This window comes from Apiospora kogelbergensis (genome assembly GCF_038363985.1).
Source record: "Apiospora kogelbergensis strain CBS 113332 chromosome Unknown utg000003l_segment0_segment0, whole genome shotgun sequence".
Lineage (NCBI taxonomy): Eukaryota > Fungi > Ascomycota > Sordariomycetes > Amphisphaeriales > Apiosporaceae > Apiospora > Apiospora kogelbergensis.
Window position 1 is genome coordinate 1,665,741 of NW_027117420.1, and position 17,083 is coordinate 1,682,823.

The window sequence follows — 17,083 nt, forward strand, 5'->3', positions numbered from 1 at the left end:
AAAATTTATTGGTATCCGGTTCACCCCCTACCATTAAACAGCTTCCACGCCAACCCGACTTGGTCTTGATCGCCTGACCTGCAATCTTCGAGTTAATGAATTTCTGCCCCGACAGTGATATCGTTCTCCGGCTTCTCCCCATTTCCTTCATGAACACTTATGTCTAGGTACCTCATTTAAGCCGCTATCCCGACCCCTCCCATGTCCACCACTATGAGTGAAGGAAAGCTCCTACATCATCGAATCCTGAGCTTTACCTTGGGCTGTATCGTTCTTTTGGCGAATCGATTTGTCCCTCCTCTCATCAGTTCCACAGCGTCTCTTTTCAGGATCCTGGCGACCGCTTACAACATCATGTTCTTCAAATTACATCTGAAGAAGAAGAAGAAGAAGAATCTGCAGGCTCCGGAACCTCAGCAGCAACAACAGCCTGCCCCGTCCACATCGGCCAAGCCTCCTCCTGCCGTTGTAAACCCAGGCACCCCAAGAATCGTCGACATTCTGTCGTGGTTCCTCGTGCTCCTGAAGATAACCATATGGCCCTCAAGAAATTCATATCGTCCAAGGTGCCAGGCCGGTGCGCTGGCTGCCTGGGGCCGATGGAGCTGAACGCCGACAACGTGACAAATTCGGTCCAGCAGTGGTGGAACGACATAGAAAAAGGGATCATTGACGTCTGAAAAGGTCGATTTAGCTTGTGGTAAGCAATCAGCACTTTCCCCGTATTAATTATCTTCTGTCCAGCATGTCGCAGTCGCCCAATCCTTGAAGAATAGTATGTTTTGACGCTCCACAAGAGCAATCATATATACAGTTTGAGAAGGCTTTGCTATATGAAATCAGCCCTCTACCCTGGTGTCTCGTGGGCGTTGTTTTTAGCAGGACAATACATCCACCTGGTTACCCAACGTTGGGCTACCAATACCCCTTTAATGTACTTCCCGACAAGCTGGGCTACCAACTGGAAACAGAGGAATGCGTTCGATTTATCTCTATAAAACATATCACTAACTTTAAGAATTGGAAGGCTTTTACTGTAGCGGCCAGTTGTGCAACGCCTGCACCTGTCCTTGCGGTTCCGAAGTCGAAATAGGCTCTTCAGACCTGGACAAACTTCCCAAGATTCGCGTATCGGGAATCAATGTCACCATCCACCACTGCTGCGCCCGGGGACAAGACCTCATCACGTGGGCACTGGCTTGTGCGACGTCACGCTTCAAGCCCTTGGCCACCGAGTGGGTTTTGTCCAGCACCGGCGAGACCGACTCTAGCACCAACGCGGCCGGTGTCGGCTACGGATGCATCAGTGCCAGCAAGCAAAAGTATGCGCAGCCTGTCAAAAGCCTTCCGATTTTTAAAAACCAAGAGAAAGAGATCAAGACTCTGGAGCTTCGCTTTCGACTCGTGGCCGCTCTGCTACCATCACTTGCCAACGACGCCTCACAGGTAGGGCTATTCGCCTTCATGCTGGCTCGCTCGGACTTGCTCATTCACGCCGGGAATCTTCTTGGTAACGACTGCCTTGAGGATATAAAAAAGCAGTATCAACTTTGTGATGGAGTGCTGGATTTCATCGAGGCACTGGCCTCTCATCCTACATTGGCTTCGCTAGTGACCCAAGACAGGCAAATCTTCGACAGCAGGGGTCGACTGGATCAGCTTTCGTTTGCCCCGTACATGAAAGTCGACAGCAAGGTAAATGCCCTGTCTACTGGTAAATCACTGAGCTCCATGCTTGCGACCATACTCCCCCAAAGCGAGGCGATGTTACAATATGCAAAGTCATACCAACTCGGAGATGCGGAAATGCAATCATGGAACTCGCGACTCGTTAGGATCGCCCAATTGTACTGCGACAAGGCCGTCCCCGTTAAGAAGTCGCTTCTGCCCACGCCTGCTGCCCCGACTCAGAGCTTTGTCGACTATCATCGAGAGAACCGCGTGGCCGAGATACCCGACAGCGAGGCGCTGCTTACATTCTTCTACAAGGGAGAAGCAGAGAAAGCAGCCACCCAAGTGCCACCGCGCCACCGCATGAAGCGCATGGTGCGTGAACTGGCGATCCTGCAGACCTCGCTACCCGAAGGCATCTTTGTGCGCCACGGCAGCTCGCGGCCCGACGTGCTGAAGGTGCTCATCATCGGGCCCCAGGACACGCCCTACGCCGACGGCTTCTTCCTGTTCGACATGTTCCTGCCGGTCGAGTTCCCGCAGCAGGCGCCCTTGGTCCGGTTCTGCGTGTTGCCACAATCCGCCGCCCACGTCGGCTTCAACCCCAATCTGTACAGCAATGGCTACGTTTGCCTCTCGCTGCTGGGCACGTGGAGCGGCGAGCCCTGGCGGCCCGAGCAGTCGACCCTACTCCAGGTCCTCGTCTCGATCCAGTCCATGATCTTCTGCGCCAACCCTTGGTACAACGAGCCGGGCCGGGAAAAGGACAACGCCAGGAGCAAAAGTTACAACGAAATGGTACGCCAAATGACCCTCGAAGACGCCATCTGCCCTTGGATCAAGACCATGGCTACCCCCAACAGTGCTACCAAAGAGAAGGAGACGACGGCGATTCCCAACTTCGACCCACTGTGGAAAGACGTGGCTGTTACGTATTTCGGAAAGGATTCGAAATACGGAAAGAAGTTGCGCTGATTGTATATCCCCAGACCTCAAATATAATGCCTCTCGAGGAGGACGTCATGGCACTGTCAGGGTAGAAAGGTGCAAGTACTGGTGGATTTTCGGGCAGAGTAATGAATCTATATACCAGATCTGTCGATAGTATCAACGTCAATAATGCCGTCTCCAGCCATTGGCATATCGTGGGTGGAATTGTTGACACAGTGGTTGTATGCGTAGCCACAGAATACCTAGATAACATCTCTTAGACACTATAAGTTAGTCATTCCGCGTCATCCTCCTGCCCTAAAGTTCAACAATCGCATCGATGCACTCCCAGCCAAGCCTGTGAATGACGGCAACCTATAATTTGGATCATACGAAGCTTAGACTTTGTTAAGTGACGCAGCGTATGGAGGTGGTACAAAAACCACCGCCGGCGTAGTACTGTTCTTGAGATAACTCTGATTGTCTGGTACCCGTTCCTTCATAGCGCAGTGTTATTTGAGTGACCGCTCTTCAAGGTCATGTCGTCGACTGGTGCGAGGACCCAGGACCATGCAACTCGCGTGATTTCAATTGATGCGGCATTGTGCATCGTTGACCTGTCTATTCGCTGAGTATACTCAACCTATATCCAGGAGACCACGTATATATACTTCAGCCTACAGGATAATTGAACTTGAGCCTCTCATTCAGGCCCCCGACCCACCCATCATCATCATCCCCCTCGTCACCCTGACCACTACTCCTGATAACGCAGGGGACACCTCCGGTCCAGCTGTTGTCGCGACACCCGTCGGGGCCCCTGCTCTTCCGGCCCACCTCCTCGCCCGTGACGCGGATTTCCATGCCGATGGTGACGCCAGCTTTCCGTTTCCCGTCGATGCTGACCTCGAGCTCGCGCCCGCGGTTTTTCTTACTGACCTTGAGCACGACCTTCTTGTTAAGCGGCAGGCTTAGGTGGCGGAAGCTGAGGGTGCGGGCACAGATGGGCGTCAACAGCATCGCTTTCGTTAGGGGATGGATGATGGTGCCGCCCGCGCTCAACGAGTAGGCCGTCGACCCCGTGGGGGTACTAATTAAGATCCCATCGGCCACGGCCTCGGTCAGGAAGCGGTTTCCGACGTAGACGTCGACTATAGCCAGATGCGGGTTCGGCCCGCGGTGGATGACGAGCTCGTTGATGGCGTGAATGTCGGGCACGCCTTGGGTTTGCCCTCGCCCGGACCCCAGTATGTCCTTAACGGCGGGCGCGACGACGGGGAAGGCGGCGGTCGACGTGGGCATCAGTTGTTCGTTAACATTGACGCCGTCCGCGTCGTACACGCCGACCTTGAGCCGATGGCGCAGGAGCATCTTGGACGAGCGGTTCACGCCCATGCTCCGGCCGCGCATGCTAGCCCACCCCTCGTATCGCTTTTGTATCTCGTCGGCATCGTGCCGTCCCGCTGACGAAGGCGTGGCGTTCAGCGCGGCGGCTTGGGTATGAGGCCCCTGCAGATCGCTCATAGCGACTACGCTTCCGCTCATGTATACCTCGCGCCACGCCCGCTTGAACTCCTCGAACTTCCACTCCCCAAGAAACCCAGGGTGCCCATACTAAAGGACAGGATGGGCGGGACTGAGGTGTGGAGGCTGAACAGGCTCGCGGCCCGCAGGATGGTGCCGTCACCTCCCAGGGTGGCGACGAGGTCGGTCCTCTTGGGGAAGTGGATGGGCTCGGAGCTGTAGACGGGGAAGGGCAGGTCTTGGTGCAGCATGTCGGCGATGCGCTTCTCGAAAATGAGGTTGAGGTTTGGGTATTCGCTATTCACGTGTTTGGCGAACTCAATGGTTGAGGCGATGACGGGCGCGGCGTGCAGCTTTGGCATAATCAGGATGTTGCGCGGGGGCACCGGCCATTCGAGCGAGAGCAGCGACGATGTGGAGCTGCTCTTGTACAGCGGCACGATGCGATGGCCGAGGGTCCGCGCATCGCGAATCTCCTGTCGGCGGGCTGTCGCAGAGAATGACCTTTCAGTCCAGATGTTGTTCCATGTCCGCGACACGGATGTCTTCGCTGTCGGCCGAAGTCTATTCATGGTCGTGGCAGCAGGGGCGGCAGCTTTCCAGCTTTGTCGATCGATTGGACACACTGATCATGGTCGCAAAGAGTCGGCAAGCTGTCGGCGCTTTTTCGCAATGTCGAGAGAAGCGTTGACTGCTTTTTCTTGGATAACTTTGAGTCAAAAGACAGTCCTGGATTCTAGTGGAGATGGTGACGAGCGCTGATCATGGAGGGCTAGAGGTGGTGGAGGGCTTGCTACCCCTGCTGGGGCTGGAGCTCTCTCACTGAGCCAATCAGGCAAAACCCTAAGTTAAGCAGTTGACAGTCTCTTTGGCAATGTCGTTCGTTGTCTCTCAAACTCAACTCTCTGGCTTCAATCAATGTCTCTTTCTTTTTCTCTTGGGGCAGAACGATGATCCTCGCCGGAGCTTGGCCCGTACCCAACAGATGACACGTGCACCTGTGGCCCGCCCACGAGGGAGCACAACAGCTCTTCGCATTACCAAAAGCGGCCTTGGAGGGCATCGCGACTCGAGTCAAGATGCAACTGAGTGACGCGAAACGACAGAGACTTCGACTGACTAACTGCTATTCCTGCCCGAAATGGAAACCATGCAGCGCAACCCGTCAGCTAGAGCCAGAGCTATGTGGCTTTTAGCTTTAGTGCGCCAGCTAGCTGAAGCTGCCCGCTAATTCCGGCTTTGGCTGTAGTGGGGTGAATGACAGAATCTCCAGCGGGTCCCCGCTGTGGTGTCAGGGTGTGAATCGCGGTTGGAGAACGCCATCGTAATGTGGGATGCATCACGACCACCCCGCCATCAGGAGAGGCTATTACGAGAAAGTCGAACGCCCGGCTCTGCTTACAAAAATGCGACCATATCCCGGCTCCTCTTCGTTCCCTCATGTACTGCACAACAGACTCCCTTCTTAGCAAAGGATAACTCCCCCAAAAATGGCGAACTCCAAGCAATTCAACGTCGGCGTGGTGGGCTATGGGTAGGTCTTTGGCATCTCATATCCCTCCCTCCCAAACAAGACGACAGACAGGCTGGCTAACTCGGGGCTCTGACCTCCCACAGAATGTCCGCCAAAGTCTTCCATATTCCCTTCATCCAGGCCACGCCCTCGCTGAAGCTGCACTCGATCCTGCAGCGCAGCCCCAAGCCCAATGACTCAGCGCCCGCCGACTACCCCGGCCTGCAGCACCACACGTCGCTCGATAGCCTGCTAGCCGATTCGGCGCTGGACGTCGTGGTGCTCTGTACGACGCCCCCCCACACACTTCGCCTTCGCGTCGCAGGCGCTCGAGGCCGGCAAGCACGTCTTCTGCGAGAAGCCCTTCGTGCCCACGTCGGCCGAAGCCGCCGCCCTCGCCGACCTGGCCCGCGCCAAGGGCAAGCTGCTGTGCGTGTACCAGAACCGCCGATGGGACGCCGACTTCGCCACCGTCTCGCAACTCCTCCGGGAGGGAACCCTCGGCCGCGTCGTCGAGTTCGAGACCCACTTCGACCGCTACAAGATGGAACACCCGACCAACTGGAAGGGCACCGTCCCCATGGAAGAGGGCGGCGGCGCCGTCTACGACCTGGGCACCCACCTCTGTGACCAGGTCTACACTCTGTTCGGCCTGCCGCGGTCCGTCTACGCCAAGTTCGTGAGCCAGCGCCAGGGGAAATTCTACCCCAGCAGCGACGGGGTCGACCCGGACTCGCTGACGGCGCACCTGTACTACGACAACGGCCTGACCGCCATCGTGCGCATCGGCGTCCTCAGCGTTGAGACCCAGCAGCCGCGCTTTTGGATCCGCGGCTCGAAAGGCTCGTATACCAAGAAGGGTCTCGACACCCAGGAGCCCCAGATCAAGGCCGGCATGGCCATCACTGACGCCAAGTTTGGCCGCGAGGGCCCCGAGTGGGCCGGAAAGCTGGCCCTCCTCGGAGAGGGCAACTCGGTCTCCCAAACGGACCTGCCGAACGTCGAACCCCCGCCCACATACGCCAAGATCTACGAGGGTTTTGCCAAGGCCCTCGCCTCGGGCAAGGAGGAAGATGTCCCCGTGCCCGCTTCGCAGGCTTGCGACGTGCTGCGGATCATCGAGGCCGTCCAGGAGAGCGGCAAGACGGGCAGAGAGGTCCAGATCTCGTCGTGATTTGCCGCAAAATACCCGACAAGACAAAACAACGTAGCAAATCCATCCTGCTCCCTTCAATAAGATAATGATAAACCAGGAATAAGAAGAGTATAAACGCTATTCATTGTGTGAGTAGTGAGGTATACTACCTAAACTCATCAGTATCGAAATGCCGCTAGCTATCGCTGCGCCTGAACCCACCCGCCTGTCTGTGCTTGCCCATCGCTGTAATTGTTGCTCTGCAAATAGGATTGTGTTTCGGATGAAGATTTGGCTGTACTTCCATTTAGATGAGAGAAGGGTTAATATACCCTTTCCTAGAATAAAGCTAGTATGCTGCTGCCTTAGCAGTACATACCAATAAAGAGTGGTTGTCTGTCAGCCGAGAAGCTTTAGCAACAGTAATCCATGCATTGGTTAAGTATGTAGTCATGATGAAAATAAAAAGCCTGATGCTCCATGACTTCTCTCCCATGCCTTGTCCGACCAAGAGCACATTGACCAAGTCCCACACACGGGAACGCCGTTCCATGAAGAATGCCGAATAATGTTTTGTTGTGCGCCCCCTTCCGTTCTTACATTGGTATCATTGGAAAAAAGGAAAAACAAAATCATACATTGCCCCTGACCCATCCTAATACCAGCTCTTTCTCCCCCCCCATGCGAGATGCCCGAAATGATGTATTCTACTCTGCAATCCCACGTGCCTCCAAAATCGCAATGGGGGCATATTGCCGGTGATGCCCGAGACCGCGATCAGGAAGCCGCAAACCTGTTCAAGAACCGAACGATGGCTCTGAGAAAGAAGCCGAACGAGCCGAGCCAGGCAAATATCTTAAGAAATTCCCACCAGTACTGCGTCCGCACCTCCGTCTCGATGTGCCCTTTAACCCCGGCACCGTTCGCGGGGAATCGGCCCGTAGTGACGTATTGCTCGAGCAGAGCGTCCTTCTCGTACCAGCGCTCGCGCAGCCAAACGTCAAATGCGGCCTGGTCGTGCAAGGGCATGTCGGCCAGCGCGAAGCGCCTCCAGTAGAGGTTGACCGACTTCGGTGGTCGGCCCTGGAAGAAGGTGCTCGACAAGGTGAAGTACTTTTCGCCGTATCCCCCTCGGCTATATGCATCTTGTCAGCCAAGATTTTCCAGTATGCAGCAGTTGTTGGGAAAACTGTACTTACGGTACGCCTTCGTATGCCACTGTGCAGTCATAGACATAGTCCACCGACCCTTTCAGTTCGTTGAGGCAGAAAAAAGTGCCGGTACTCCTGGGAAGCATCAGATGCGCCATGTCCTTGACGCCTATCTTGTCTGCCCAGAGCCCAGACTTCACCCGACCGTTATCCGACAGATTGGTGCCTTCGGGGAACAGCAGCAGCCACATGGGGTTTAGGTAGTCATTGCCGTCGGGCCCCACATGCTTTGTCTTGAGCTTCTGGAGCCGGTGCGCAAGGCGAGGGCGGTCGACGGCCATCTTGCGCGACATGAAGATGAAGCTGAAGAACATGCACCCAGGCCCAATTATGGGAATCCACTTGAGTGATTCCTTCAGGATAATGTAGATGTGGCCATGCATCCTGGGCGAGTTGGTGTAACCCACCCACCACAGATACAGCCAGTCTGTGTAAATCTGTTTATTGCAGCGTTAGCTTGAAACCGCCTCTTCTTTGACAACCACGGAAAAATATGCTGGCAGATGGTGCAGAGAAGCACAGCGCCTTACCTGGTGGTTCGCGATCATAACCATACGATCGGGGAACGCGCATTCCACCCTTCCGTCGGGGGTAAGGCTGAGCTGACCGGCTACCGACGCATCGCCGCTGATTCTTATCACGGTCGGTGCCCACCAATGTGTCAGAGTTGTGATCAGCAGGCCGAAGGATTCCTTGGTGACGGCCATGTAGGCATAGTAGAGATCGCGGTTAACGAAGTAGAACCATGCCCCGAGAAACTGGGTGATATGGACACTATCAAAATCGGATATAACAGTCAGTATTTACATATTTTTCCTCTGCTTTTTCGCCCTCGGCTGAGATCTTGTTGCGACACGACATTACGTGGAACTGCAAAGGTTTGTCTTACACCAAAGAAGCGGTGAAAAAATATAGTGCCGCAGTGAATGCGCGGAATTTGGACATGATCCAGCCGTACTTGGCCTTCCCCGAAGGATGTCCAGCGTGTTGTACATTCAGCATGGCGTCCACAACACCCGGACTCGCCAGGGGTAAATCATCGCTGTCGGAGGTGGCATTACCGTTCGGCCGGCGTCGAAGCTCTGAAGTCGTCGTCATGCTTGGGAGTGTTGGTAGAAGGAGGGGTTCTCGGATCATAGGTGAATAGGTATGCGGTCGGCCACGATGGTCTTGGAATAAAGGTAGTGAATATGCTGGTACTGGATATCGTTTATGGTAGCTGGGTAAGGTCGTAGTCGGTTAGCCCGGGAAGAAGCGAGACATGGAGAAGGACGTTGTCATGAACTAGAGGGGCGCTGCGCCAGGCAGCATAGGCCTTTCAAGGTATTGGGTGTGCGGGGAGACGATGCGAATGCGACAAGTGGGAATACGGATCTTAGGTCCAGCGCATCAAAGCGGAGAATGGGAATCTTGGTGCATGTAGGTATGTAGAACGTATTTGGAGCTCGGGATGGATGGGAAGAGAATGGAAGCAGGTCGCGTGCTCGTGATCTGATCATGTGGGGGAAAACTGAGGCTGGCCTTGATTCACTTGGAGCCGGCAAGACCTAGTGAGAACTGCTGCTTTGCTTGCGCGAACGCATGTGATAAGATAAGGAATGCAGTTGTATTTGAGATGAGACAAGCAAGCAAAGCAAAGTAAATGGAGGGGCAACCAACTGTTAGGCGACGTCAACAGACGCACGGTAGATGCACATCGTATATCGTGGTATCTCATGAGTTGGCTAATGAAGAGTAAAGTAATCAAGCAGGAGAATACGGCGTGACGAAAAGAAGACTGGGCATGGCCTTCCCGGCTTCTTTGGGTAGCTGGTCGTCTGGTAGCTGTTTAGTGTTTGTTGGCAACAACTATTTGCGGACATGGATGATGACTTGGACTGGCATTTGGCACGTGGAAGAGCAACGTCGACGGACGTCAGCCCAAAATCCATTCCAGGGCGTCACAGTGGGGGGGAGGGCCTGGGAAGCTGGGAAGCTGGGAAACCAAGAGTTTGCAGTGGAGTCATTGGTGGTCTAAAGGCGTCGTCGGGAAGATAAGCTAACAAGCTCTCCGGGGCGGCTAAGCACTAAGGGTGCGTCGCACTGCATTGGCAGCCAGCTCGAGTAGAGCCACAGTTTGCCTGCCAGTGGCTTGGCTTTTCGTCCGAGTTGACTTGCTCACATGCAGCAAGTCGGTTCAGCTTCAGGGGGTTTCATTTGCTTGACCCCTCGATGTCGCCCAACATGCCAATTCACTCCATCTCCTTTCCGGCCAGCCAAGAGTCCAGTTCAGGATCATTGGGCGCCGCTAGTAGCCGAAATGTCCTCGTGTTCATGATCTCTGGCAACCCCGGCCTCATCGACTATTACAAGCCCTTCCTGTCCGCCCTACGGACTCTGCTGGACTCGTCGGCCGCCTCCAAGGGAACCCGGTTCCACCTTTGCGGACAGGACCTGGCTGGTTTTAATGACAATGACCACGAGCCGTTCAGCGCCGCGAACCCGCCCCGCGACGTGGCCTACCAGGTGAACTACTTGTTCAAGACCCTCTCGGAGTATCGCATCCAGGATGAGGGCAGCCCGAAACGGGGGAAGCCTTTCGACGAGGTGATACTGGTAGGCCACTCCGTCGGCACCTACCTGATCCTCCAACTCTTTCACAAGCTCCTGCGCGAGCCCGAGGCGGCGCCGCACCTCCGGCTGAAAGCGGGCATCTTGCTGTTCCCCACCATCGAGCACATCCGGCACTCGCCGAGCGGCCAGCGCATGGAGTTGCTCCGCAAAGCCGGGCCCTTGCTCGAGAGCAACGCTCACCTGCTCGCATGGGGCTTCCTGTGGCTCTGGCCCTACGCTGCCCTGTTCTGGGTCCTCACCAACGTGCTCGGCCAGCCCCCCGGCCGCCGCCCATGTCACCGCCCGCTGGCTCAAGAGCCGCGACGGCGTCTGGCAGGCCCTGCACATGGGCCTCGACGAGATGCGCGTCATCGGCGAGGATCAGTGGGACGAGGAAATATGGGAGATCGAGAGGGAGGATGCGGTCGCCACTGCTGCTGCTGCGGGGAACGTCGGCGTGGGAAACAGACTACCGCCCAAGTTCTTCTTCTTCTTTGGCAAGGACGACCATTGGGTTGCCAACCACTTCCGGGACGCCTTTATTGAGCGGCGGCAAACGCATGCTGAGAGGACGCGGTTGATGGTCGACGAGGGCAACCTGCCTCATGCATTCTGTATACGTAAGTCGGACACCTTCAATATTGCCCACAAACCTCGTCCTGATCTTCATCCTTGCATTCGTCCCACGTCCTCACCGCTTGTCTAGCTGCATGAAACGGTGTACTGACATGCATGGAACGAAACCTTTAGACCATAGTGAAGTCGTGGCTGAAAAGGTCGCGTCCTGGGTCAATGAACTGTACGCATCATGATGCACGTGCGGTGGTGGTTTGACAAGGAAATGAGGCAAGAGTCGATACCACGACACAGGCGAGCCAGTCTATGATGCGAAGCCGGGGCCGCCCGTCCGGTCAACCACCCACGCCCAACATCTGAGAGGGAGTGGAGGATGGTTACCAAGACCGCCACACATGGTATCTTGCATCTCCGACAAATGGACACGTATCTAGCTCTAGCGCTTGCCCGAGTTATGCGCTTTGCAATAGGTGGTTCACCGACTAGTGGGCGTGCAGCCACTGGCGAATTTTGCCAATGCCTGCCGCTGTAGCGGACTATCAACATCGAGCGCGCGTGTCCTATTTCCGTTTCACCATTCCGCAATTCCACCATTCCACTATCCCCTCTCTGAATTATGTCTGTGCCACTCTGGCTCATCTGACTCAAGACGCCGATAAATGCCCCAACTCCTCGGTGTTTGTCGATCGACGCTGAAGTGGCGTCCTCTCATGCTGCACAAGTGTCCTATCAGATCGGTTCTCGTGGCCCGGCCACCTGGATTTGGGGTCCATCACACGCGCGAAGTCAGCAGACAAACTTGGGGGCCGTTGTAAGCGAGGAGATGGGAAGTTTACCCTGTCCGTCCACTTCTCCGCCGCGCACCCGCGCCGTTGCAGTTTGCTAGCTCGGCTTTCGAATTCTAATCATATCCTCACTTACTAGGCCCCTTACCCCTATTTCACCACGTCTTGTCCTATCGGATAGAGCGAAATTGTCGGATAGTCGTCCGTCACTATGGTTTCGGCCCGTTTATATCCTTGCAGTTTCTCGTTACCCGATTGTGGATTGTTGCCGCTTGCTGCCCGGTTATGTGTTTGGTCGTCGGGCCGTGTTTATCTCTTTTTCGGAAGAGTTGCCATTGAATCTGTTGCTGTTCGAGGGAGGTATGTTGCAGTGCATGTATGCAACACTATAGAACAATTAATGGCATGTCACGCCATCTCGGCCAAGTCCGAGCAGTCCCCAATGTAGCCCTCCGAGGCATCACCAAGAGTATGGGATCTGCAGCATGCCATCTATCATGTAACACAAAGCCCCCACGCTTGCGCAAATCAGCTGCACGTCTTGCTCGTTGCCCATGTCTCGTGACAGAATACGTATGCGTCGGGCTTTCGGTCCAATATTAGCAAAGTTTAAGTATATTAGAAACCCGGGTGATCTTATTCAAGCATGCCGAGGTTATAATGGACGTAACCAAACTTCTTCCTGCCTGTACGTACTATTAACGTGGGAGATACCATATGCATGCTGGCGTATCTATCTCAAGCCACAGTGTCTATGGACCCTCTTGCATGAAACATACTTGCACCCGCATGATGTTAGGCTTATTAATGCGTTCCTTGGTATAAGTGGCAGGCATGCTGTACAACCTGAGATTGAGTCACTAGTTGACTGTTTATAGTTGTCATTAGTCACGGAGGGTGTATGAAGGTAGCAATTATTCGTGGAACAAATTTGATTTCAATCGTTTCCAGACCAGTGTTGAAATAACATTCAAACAGCGCAAAGCCCCGTCATAAGTATGTATCAAACAGACATGCCCATCAGTCAGCCAAACCGCACAAACTATCCCACACGTACTCTTTCCTAATGCATCAAGCAATTCAGCAGTGGTACATTTTGTTCCAGTCCGTAATCCACCAACAGACCTAGTAATAAATCCAGAAACAGAATAACAAAGATATAGAGCACGCTAAGACTGGCGCCCAAACCCCTCAACCCCTAAGAAAAACATATGTAGACAACGAGGTGGTATCATGAGAGAGCATCGTGTACTACCGCAGGGGGGTACTCGAATCGTCGTCCGTAGTAGTAGTAATAGCAGCAAGAGAGCTTTGTGCAGCAGTGATATTGCCATCGATAGTAGCAGCAGTCTTTTGGTCGAACAACATGTCGTAATCTAGTTCGTCATCGTCGTCGTCCTCATCGTCCGGAACGAATGCAGCCGTGGTATTGTGGTATCTCGGTTCCATGTACACCGGCATGGGCACGAGTGGATACCGCTTGTTCAGAACTCGGTCGGCGGGCGCGCCGAAAGACGAGTCCCACGGCATACGCATGGAATCCGGTACCGGCCAGCCCAGTGCGTCGTTGCGCAGCCACAGCCGTACAAGGTGGCGCGAGAAGGTCTCCCCGTCCTGATAGGGCTGGCGTGCGTGCAGCGTACTCCACGAGTTGAGATAGACCATGTCTCCCGGCTCGCTCTGGAGGCAAACCTCATGCTGCCGTGCGACCTGTTGAACCCGTGCCAGGGCGTGCAGCTGCGCCGCCGTCAGTGGAGGGAGCTTGGAGCCGATGGACCGGGGCGCGGACGCCAAAGGACCTAGCCTGGCGGGGTCCATGGAAAACAGCAGGTTGCCTTCGTAGAACTGGAAGAGAGGAGACAGCGTGTAAGGGGCTTTTGTCTCAGGCTTCTACACAACACCGAGATGAGTAGGGGGTTAGCTACTTAGCCAAGAAATTGCCCAACGCCATTTGCGTGGGGAGAGAAGCGGAGAGACTTACGCTTGTACAGGCCAATTAGGCTCCATGAGAGTGCGAAGAGCTGAGGGGTCGGAACGGGCAAGCTCATTGTACACGGCGTGGGAAGAGGCTACGCACAAGCGACCGCCTATGGCTGCCGTCTTCCGTACGTGAAGGGATAATATATCTGAGCCCATGTCACAATGATGTGGCTAGAGAAATATTAGCTGAAGGAGCTATACTAGGCCATGAGTAAGAAGGATTGGCTTACTAGACCAAAGTTTGTGTGTATGCCATGCCTCCGCTCCAAAGGCACAGTCCAGGTCTTTGAATCAGTCACATGTGCTATAAAACGAAGGTCAGCACACTGTTGTACATCGTGATCAACATATACGGCGCTGGACATACAAAGCATTGATCCTTTGGCGTCTTGGAGCCCTCTGCGGTTGCCAATGTAGCTCGAGATGCCCAGATAGATAATCATGTAGTCTTCAATGGAGTATCTTGACTCAATGCCGCGAATAACACAAAGCCCCGTTCCATTATGGATTTCGAGTGCACACCTATCTAGACGGCTCTCCAGACCAGGTAGAGGGAAAAGCTCGCGAGACACTTGGTCTCCATGCATACCAAGACCTATCGTCTATGTCAGCACAATGCCAAACATGCATAAGAAGAAGACTTACCTTTAAAACGATCCAACGCGGTCTCCACGACCAGAACATCTTGATCATCAAACTCCAATATGTGCAAAGGCGGGTCGCTATCCGATCCGGACCATGCTGTTGGGCCGTGTATCTGTGATGGGACGTCAGAAGTCAAAGCATGGTGGGGGGAGCTCTGGTCAAGTTCGAGCTGGTCTCGAGCACAGGGGAGACCCGAAGGACTACGAGGGAAGGTTTGGGTCGCCATCTTTGGTCCGTCCAAAAGAAAGACTGACAGAGACGTTAGATACGCGTTGGGTGTTGGGTGTTGATGGGGTCTTTATAGTTCAGGGGGCTGGCTGGGTAGTTGACAGCGCTGCGAGCATATTCATAGACTATTTATGGAGGGAGAGTGAATATAAGAGTACAAATTTCCAAGGGTACTTTCCTGGTCCTCGCACAGGACGGGTATACGCTACGATTGGAAAGCAACCGGAAGCTTGGGGGAAATACAGGGTGTGATTGAAAGGGCTGAGTATCTGGGCGGAAATAAAAAGATGATGAAATCGACAAACCCACGGTAACCGCAAGAGGTAGTTGGACGTGGACCACCGCCTTTCAGGGTTGTATTATAGTCTCGAAATATGCGGCTAGTATCTCCTCCTGCTATCACGGAGGCGTTACATCTCACTGCATGCCATCCTAGGATGGAGTTGGACTTGGTTGCTATTCGGTGTAGTCATCCCAGTGGCTGCAGCCGCGGCAGATCCCAACACGGCCAAGTAAGTTGTTCGTCGTAATTTCGGCTGTCGATTCAGTCTAGAGAACCGCATCACCAGGTACAAGCGATGGGCTACAGGGTTGGCTCGAAAGGTTGTGGAGAACAAAAAAGGCAAAGCTGTTTCTGAGTGAAGAAATAGAAGAGGTTTGGCTAGAAGCCGACGAAGTCGAGGAGCTGCCCAAGTTGTTTGTTGCCAAGCGGATCAGGGGCTGCATGCGCTGTCTCGAAGCCAGTCGACCCTCATACGACCCCGGCGGATTGAAGCCCAATCCACGACTGCAAAGCATCACGAGCCAGTCTTGGCATGATTCGGTAGTTTTAGCGGTCACTGTAACCTGGCAGGCTTGTCAATCTTGTTCTATGCCGTCACCTAGGCTAGGGGATGCCGACGTGGCATCTAAAGTGAAGCTGCCAGAGTCTGCTAGATAGAGACGAGGGGTGGGAAAGCAAAACGGCGCCGGGATCCGACAGAACCTGCGGGAAAAAGGAAATGGAAAGGTTCTCGAGCAAGTGCTCTGTGCCCACACCGACACTGGACCATTGGCGCATGGGCGGAAGAAGGAGGTATCACATTTTAATATGCAACGTACATATATACGGTGGAGGTTTTGGTCCCAGGTACCCGGATTCTTCTCTTCCGCCGAGCAACCTTTGTTCTTATATACATACGTTCTCCGAGGCTCAAGGACAGAAAGCAGCAGGCTTTCCGTGGGGTCCCGGCGGGGACGTGCCGCCTGCATATCATACAGCTGTGCATATGTCAGCCGTGTTTGAAGTTGCAAGGGGAATTGCCATAGGGCGCTCTGCAGTTTCGTATGAGATCAAAAGTGACATGTCAATGGGATTCTACTTGTCTTCGGAGGCTTCTGGAGAAATGTGACGTAGGTGGTGTGGCACCGCAAAGTAGGATTGTTGGGAACGCGGATGCGCAAGGCAACGAACGACCAGGGTATAAGGGAATCGCCATTGTCATTGTCTCGAGGTTCCTTCGCTCGTCTCCAGCCCCCACCACGCCGTCTGCCCGTGGCGGCCGCACCCTTGACCACTAGACCCAGACCCCTGTTCGTCCACTGTCGCTTTAGCGAGACAAGCAACAAGTGGACATTGACGGAGCCGGGTGTCCAGTATGTGCAGAATTGCGGGGGACTGGGGCTTTGCGCGACGAGTATGAGATGCGATTCGTGCAGCTGTTTGTTTTGTTGTATGTAGAAACTGTATATTTCTTCACAGGCTTGCGTCTCCTCTGGCTAGCCTGGCTAGCCTCGATTCGACTTGGGCCAATGATGCGACGCGGAAACCAGTCTGCCGATACCGAATGCCGACTGGTGTTTGGAGGCCCGAGGGGAACATGTGGTTTGGGTCACACAAACCAGCCAACACCACAACTACATCACGGCGCGACACTTGGCACAATACCCAAAAGCATCGAATGGAGCGCCCTTCCTTATATTATTCTAGAGCCGGACCTGGCTTGGGCAAATGCGTGGGCCGGTGCAGGGCGGCACGATGGATGAAACGAAGAGTTGTGTACGGCGCCGGGAGGCATGTGGATTGTGGAATGCGCTTCATCGTGCTGCGTGCCAGAGAAGGTGCACGGGGGAGAGTCCGAGTCGCCGAGGGCTGCATTTCAGGTATTTCCCGGGCTGGGCGACTGGCCTAGGGTAGGCAGAAAGCAACGAGGGAAGAAAGAAGGAAAAGAAATCATATGAGCAAAGGGAGAATAAGCAAGGTGAATGTAACAGAGAATGTTTGCTCGCCTGCCAATAGGATGGCAACAAAACA

At 54.4% G+C, this 17,083-nt stretch overlaps 7 protein-coding genes across 7 annotated transcripts; 4 read left to right on the forward strand and 3 right to left on the reverse strand.

Annotated features, from left to right (window-relative positions):
- Window positions 1–354: 354 nt before the first annotated feature.
- PG998_005282 (uncharacterized protein) lies at window positions 355–680 on the forward strand (the record flags this gene model as incomplete). The annotated part of the gene is made up of 2 exons (XM_066872100.1): window positions 355–468; window positions 489–680. 2 exons carry the CDS (start codon window positions 355–357, stop codon window positions 678–680), a joined length of 306 nt encoding a protein of 101 aa, XP_066732197.1.
- Window positions 681–932: 252 nt separating this feature from the next.
- Window positions 933–2,646, forward strand: PG998_005283 (uncharacterized protein; the record flags this gene model as incomplete). Its single annotated transcript, XM_066872101.1, has 2 exons — window positions 933–979; window positions 1,041–2,646. The coding sequence occupies 2 exons, from the start codon at window positions 933–935 to the stop codon at window positions 2,644–2,646; spliced, it is 1,653 nt and encodes a 550-aa protein (XP_066732198.1).
- Window positions 2,647–3,273: 627 nt separating this feature from the next.
- PG998_005284 (NADH kinase pos5) lies at window positions 3,274–4,697 on the reverse strand (the record flags this gene model as incomplete). The annotated part of the gene is made up of 2 exons (XM_066872102.1): window positions 3,274–4,215; window positions 4,239–4,697. The coding sequence occupies 2 exons, from the start codon at window positions 4,695–4,697 to the stop codon at window positions 3,274–3,276; spliced, it is 1,401 nt and encodes a 466-aa protein (XP_066732199.1).
- Window positions 4,698–5,615: 918 nt separating this feature from the next.
- PG998_005285 (oxidoreductase) lies at window positions 5,616–6,812 on the forward strand (the record flags this gene model as incomplete). Its single annotated transcript, XM_066872103.1, has 3 exons — window positions 5,616–5,659; window positions 5,743–5,911; window positions 5,964–6,812. The coding sequence occupies 3 exons, from the start codon at window positions 5,616–5,618 to the stop codon at window positions 6,810–6,812; spliced, it is 1,062 nt and encodes a 353-aa protein (XP_066732200.1).
- A 738-nt stretch (window positions 6,813–7,550) lies between these two features.
- On the reverse strand, window positions 7,551–9,082 carry PG998_005286 (acyltransferase; the record flags this gene model as incomplete). The annotated part of the gene is made up of 4 exons (XM_066872104.1): window positions 7,551–7,908; window positions 7,973–8,421; window positions 8,515–8,758; window positions 8,874–9,082. 4 exons carry the CDS (start codon window positions 9,080–9,082, stop codon window positions 7,551–7,553), a joined length of 1,260 nt encoding a protein of 419 aa, XP_066732201.1.
- Window positions 9,083–10,207: 1,125 nt separating this feature from the next.
- PG998_005287 (uncharacterized protein) lies at window positions 10,208–11,388 on the forward strand (the record flags this gene model as incomplete). Its single annotated transcript, XM_066872105.1, has 3 exons — window positions 10,208–10,821; window positions 10,853–11,196; window positions 11,327–11,388. The coding sequence occupies 3 exons, from the start codon at window positions 10,208–10,210 to the stop codon at window positions 11,386–11,388; spliced, it is 1,020 nt and encodes a 339-aa protein (XP_066732202.1).
- A 1,800-nt stretch (window positions 11,389–13,188) lies between these two features.
- Window positions 13,189–14,788, reverse strand: PG998_005288 (uncharacterized protein; the record flags this gene model as incomplete). The annotated part of the gene is made up of 5 exons (XM_066872106.1): window positions 13,189–13,827; window positions 13,927–14,088; window positions 14,148–14,221; window positions 14,285–14,512; window positions 14,563–14,788. 5 exons carry the CDS (start codon window positions 14,786–14,788, stop codon window positions 13,189–13,191), a joined length of 1,329 nt encoding a protein of 442 aa, XP_066732203.1.
- Between the last annotated feature and the right edge of the window lie 2,295 nt (window positions 14,789–17,083).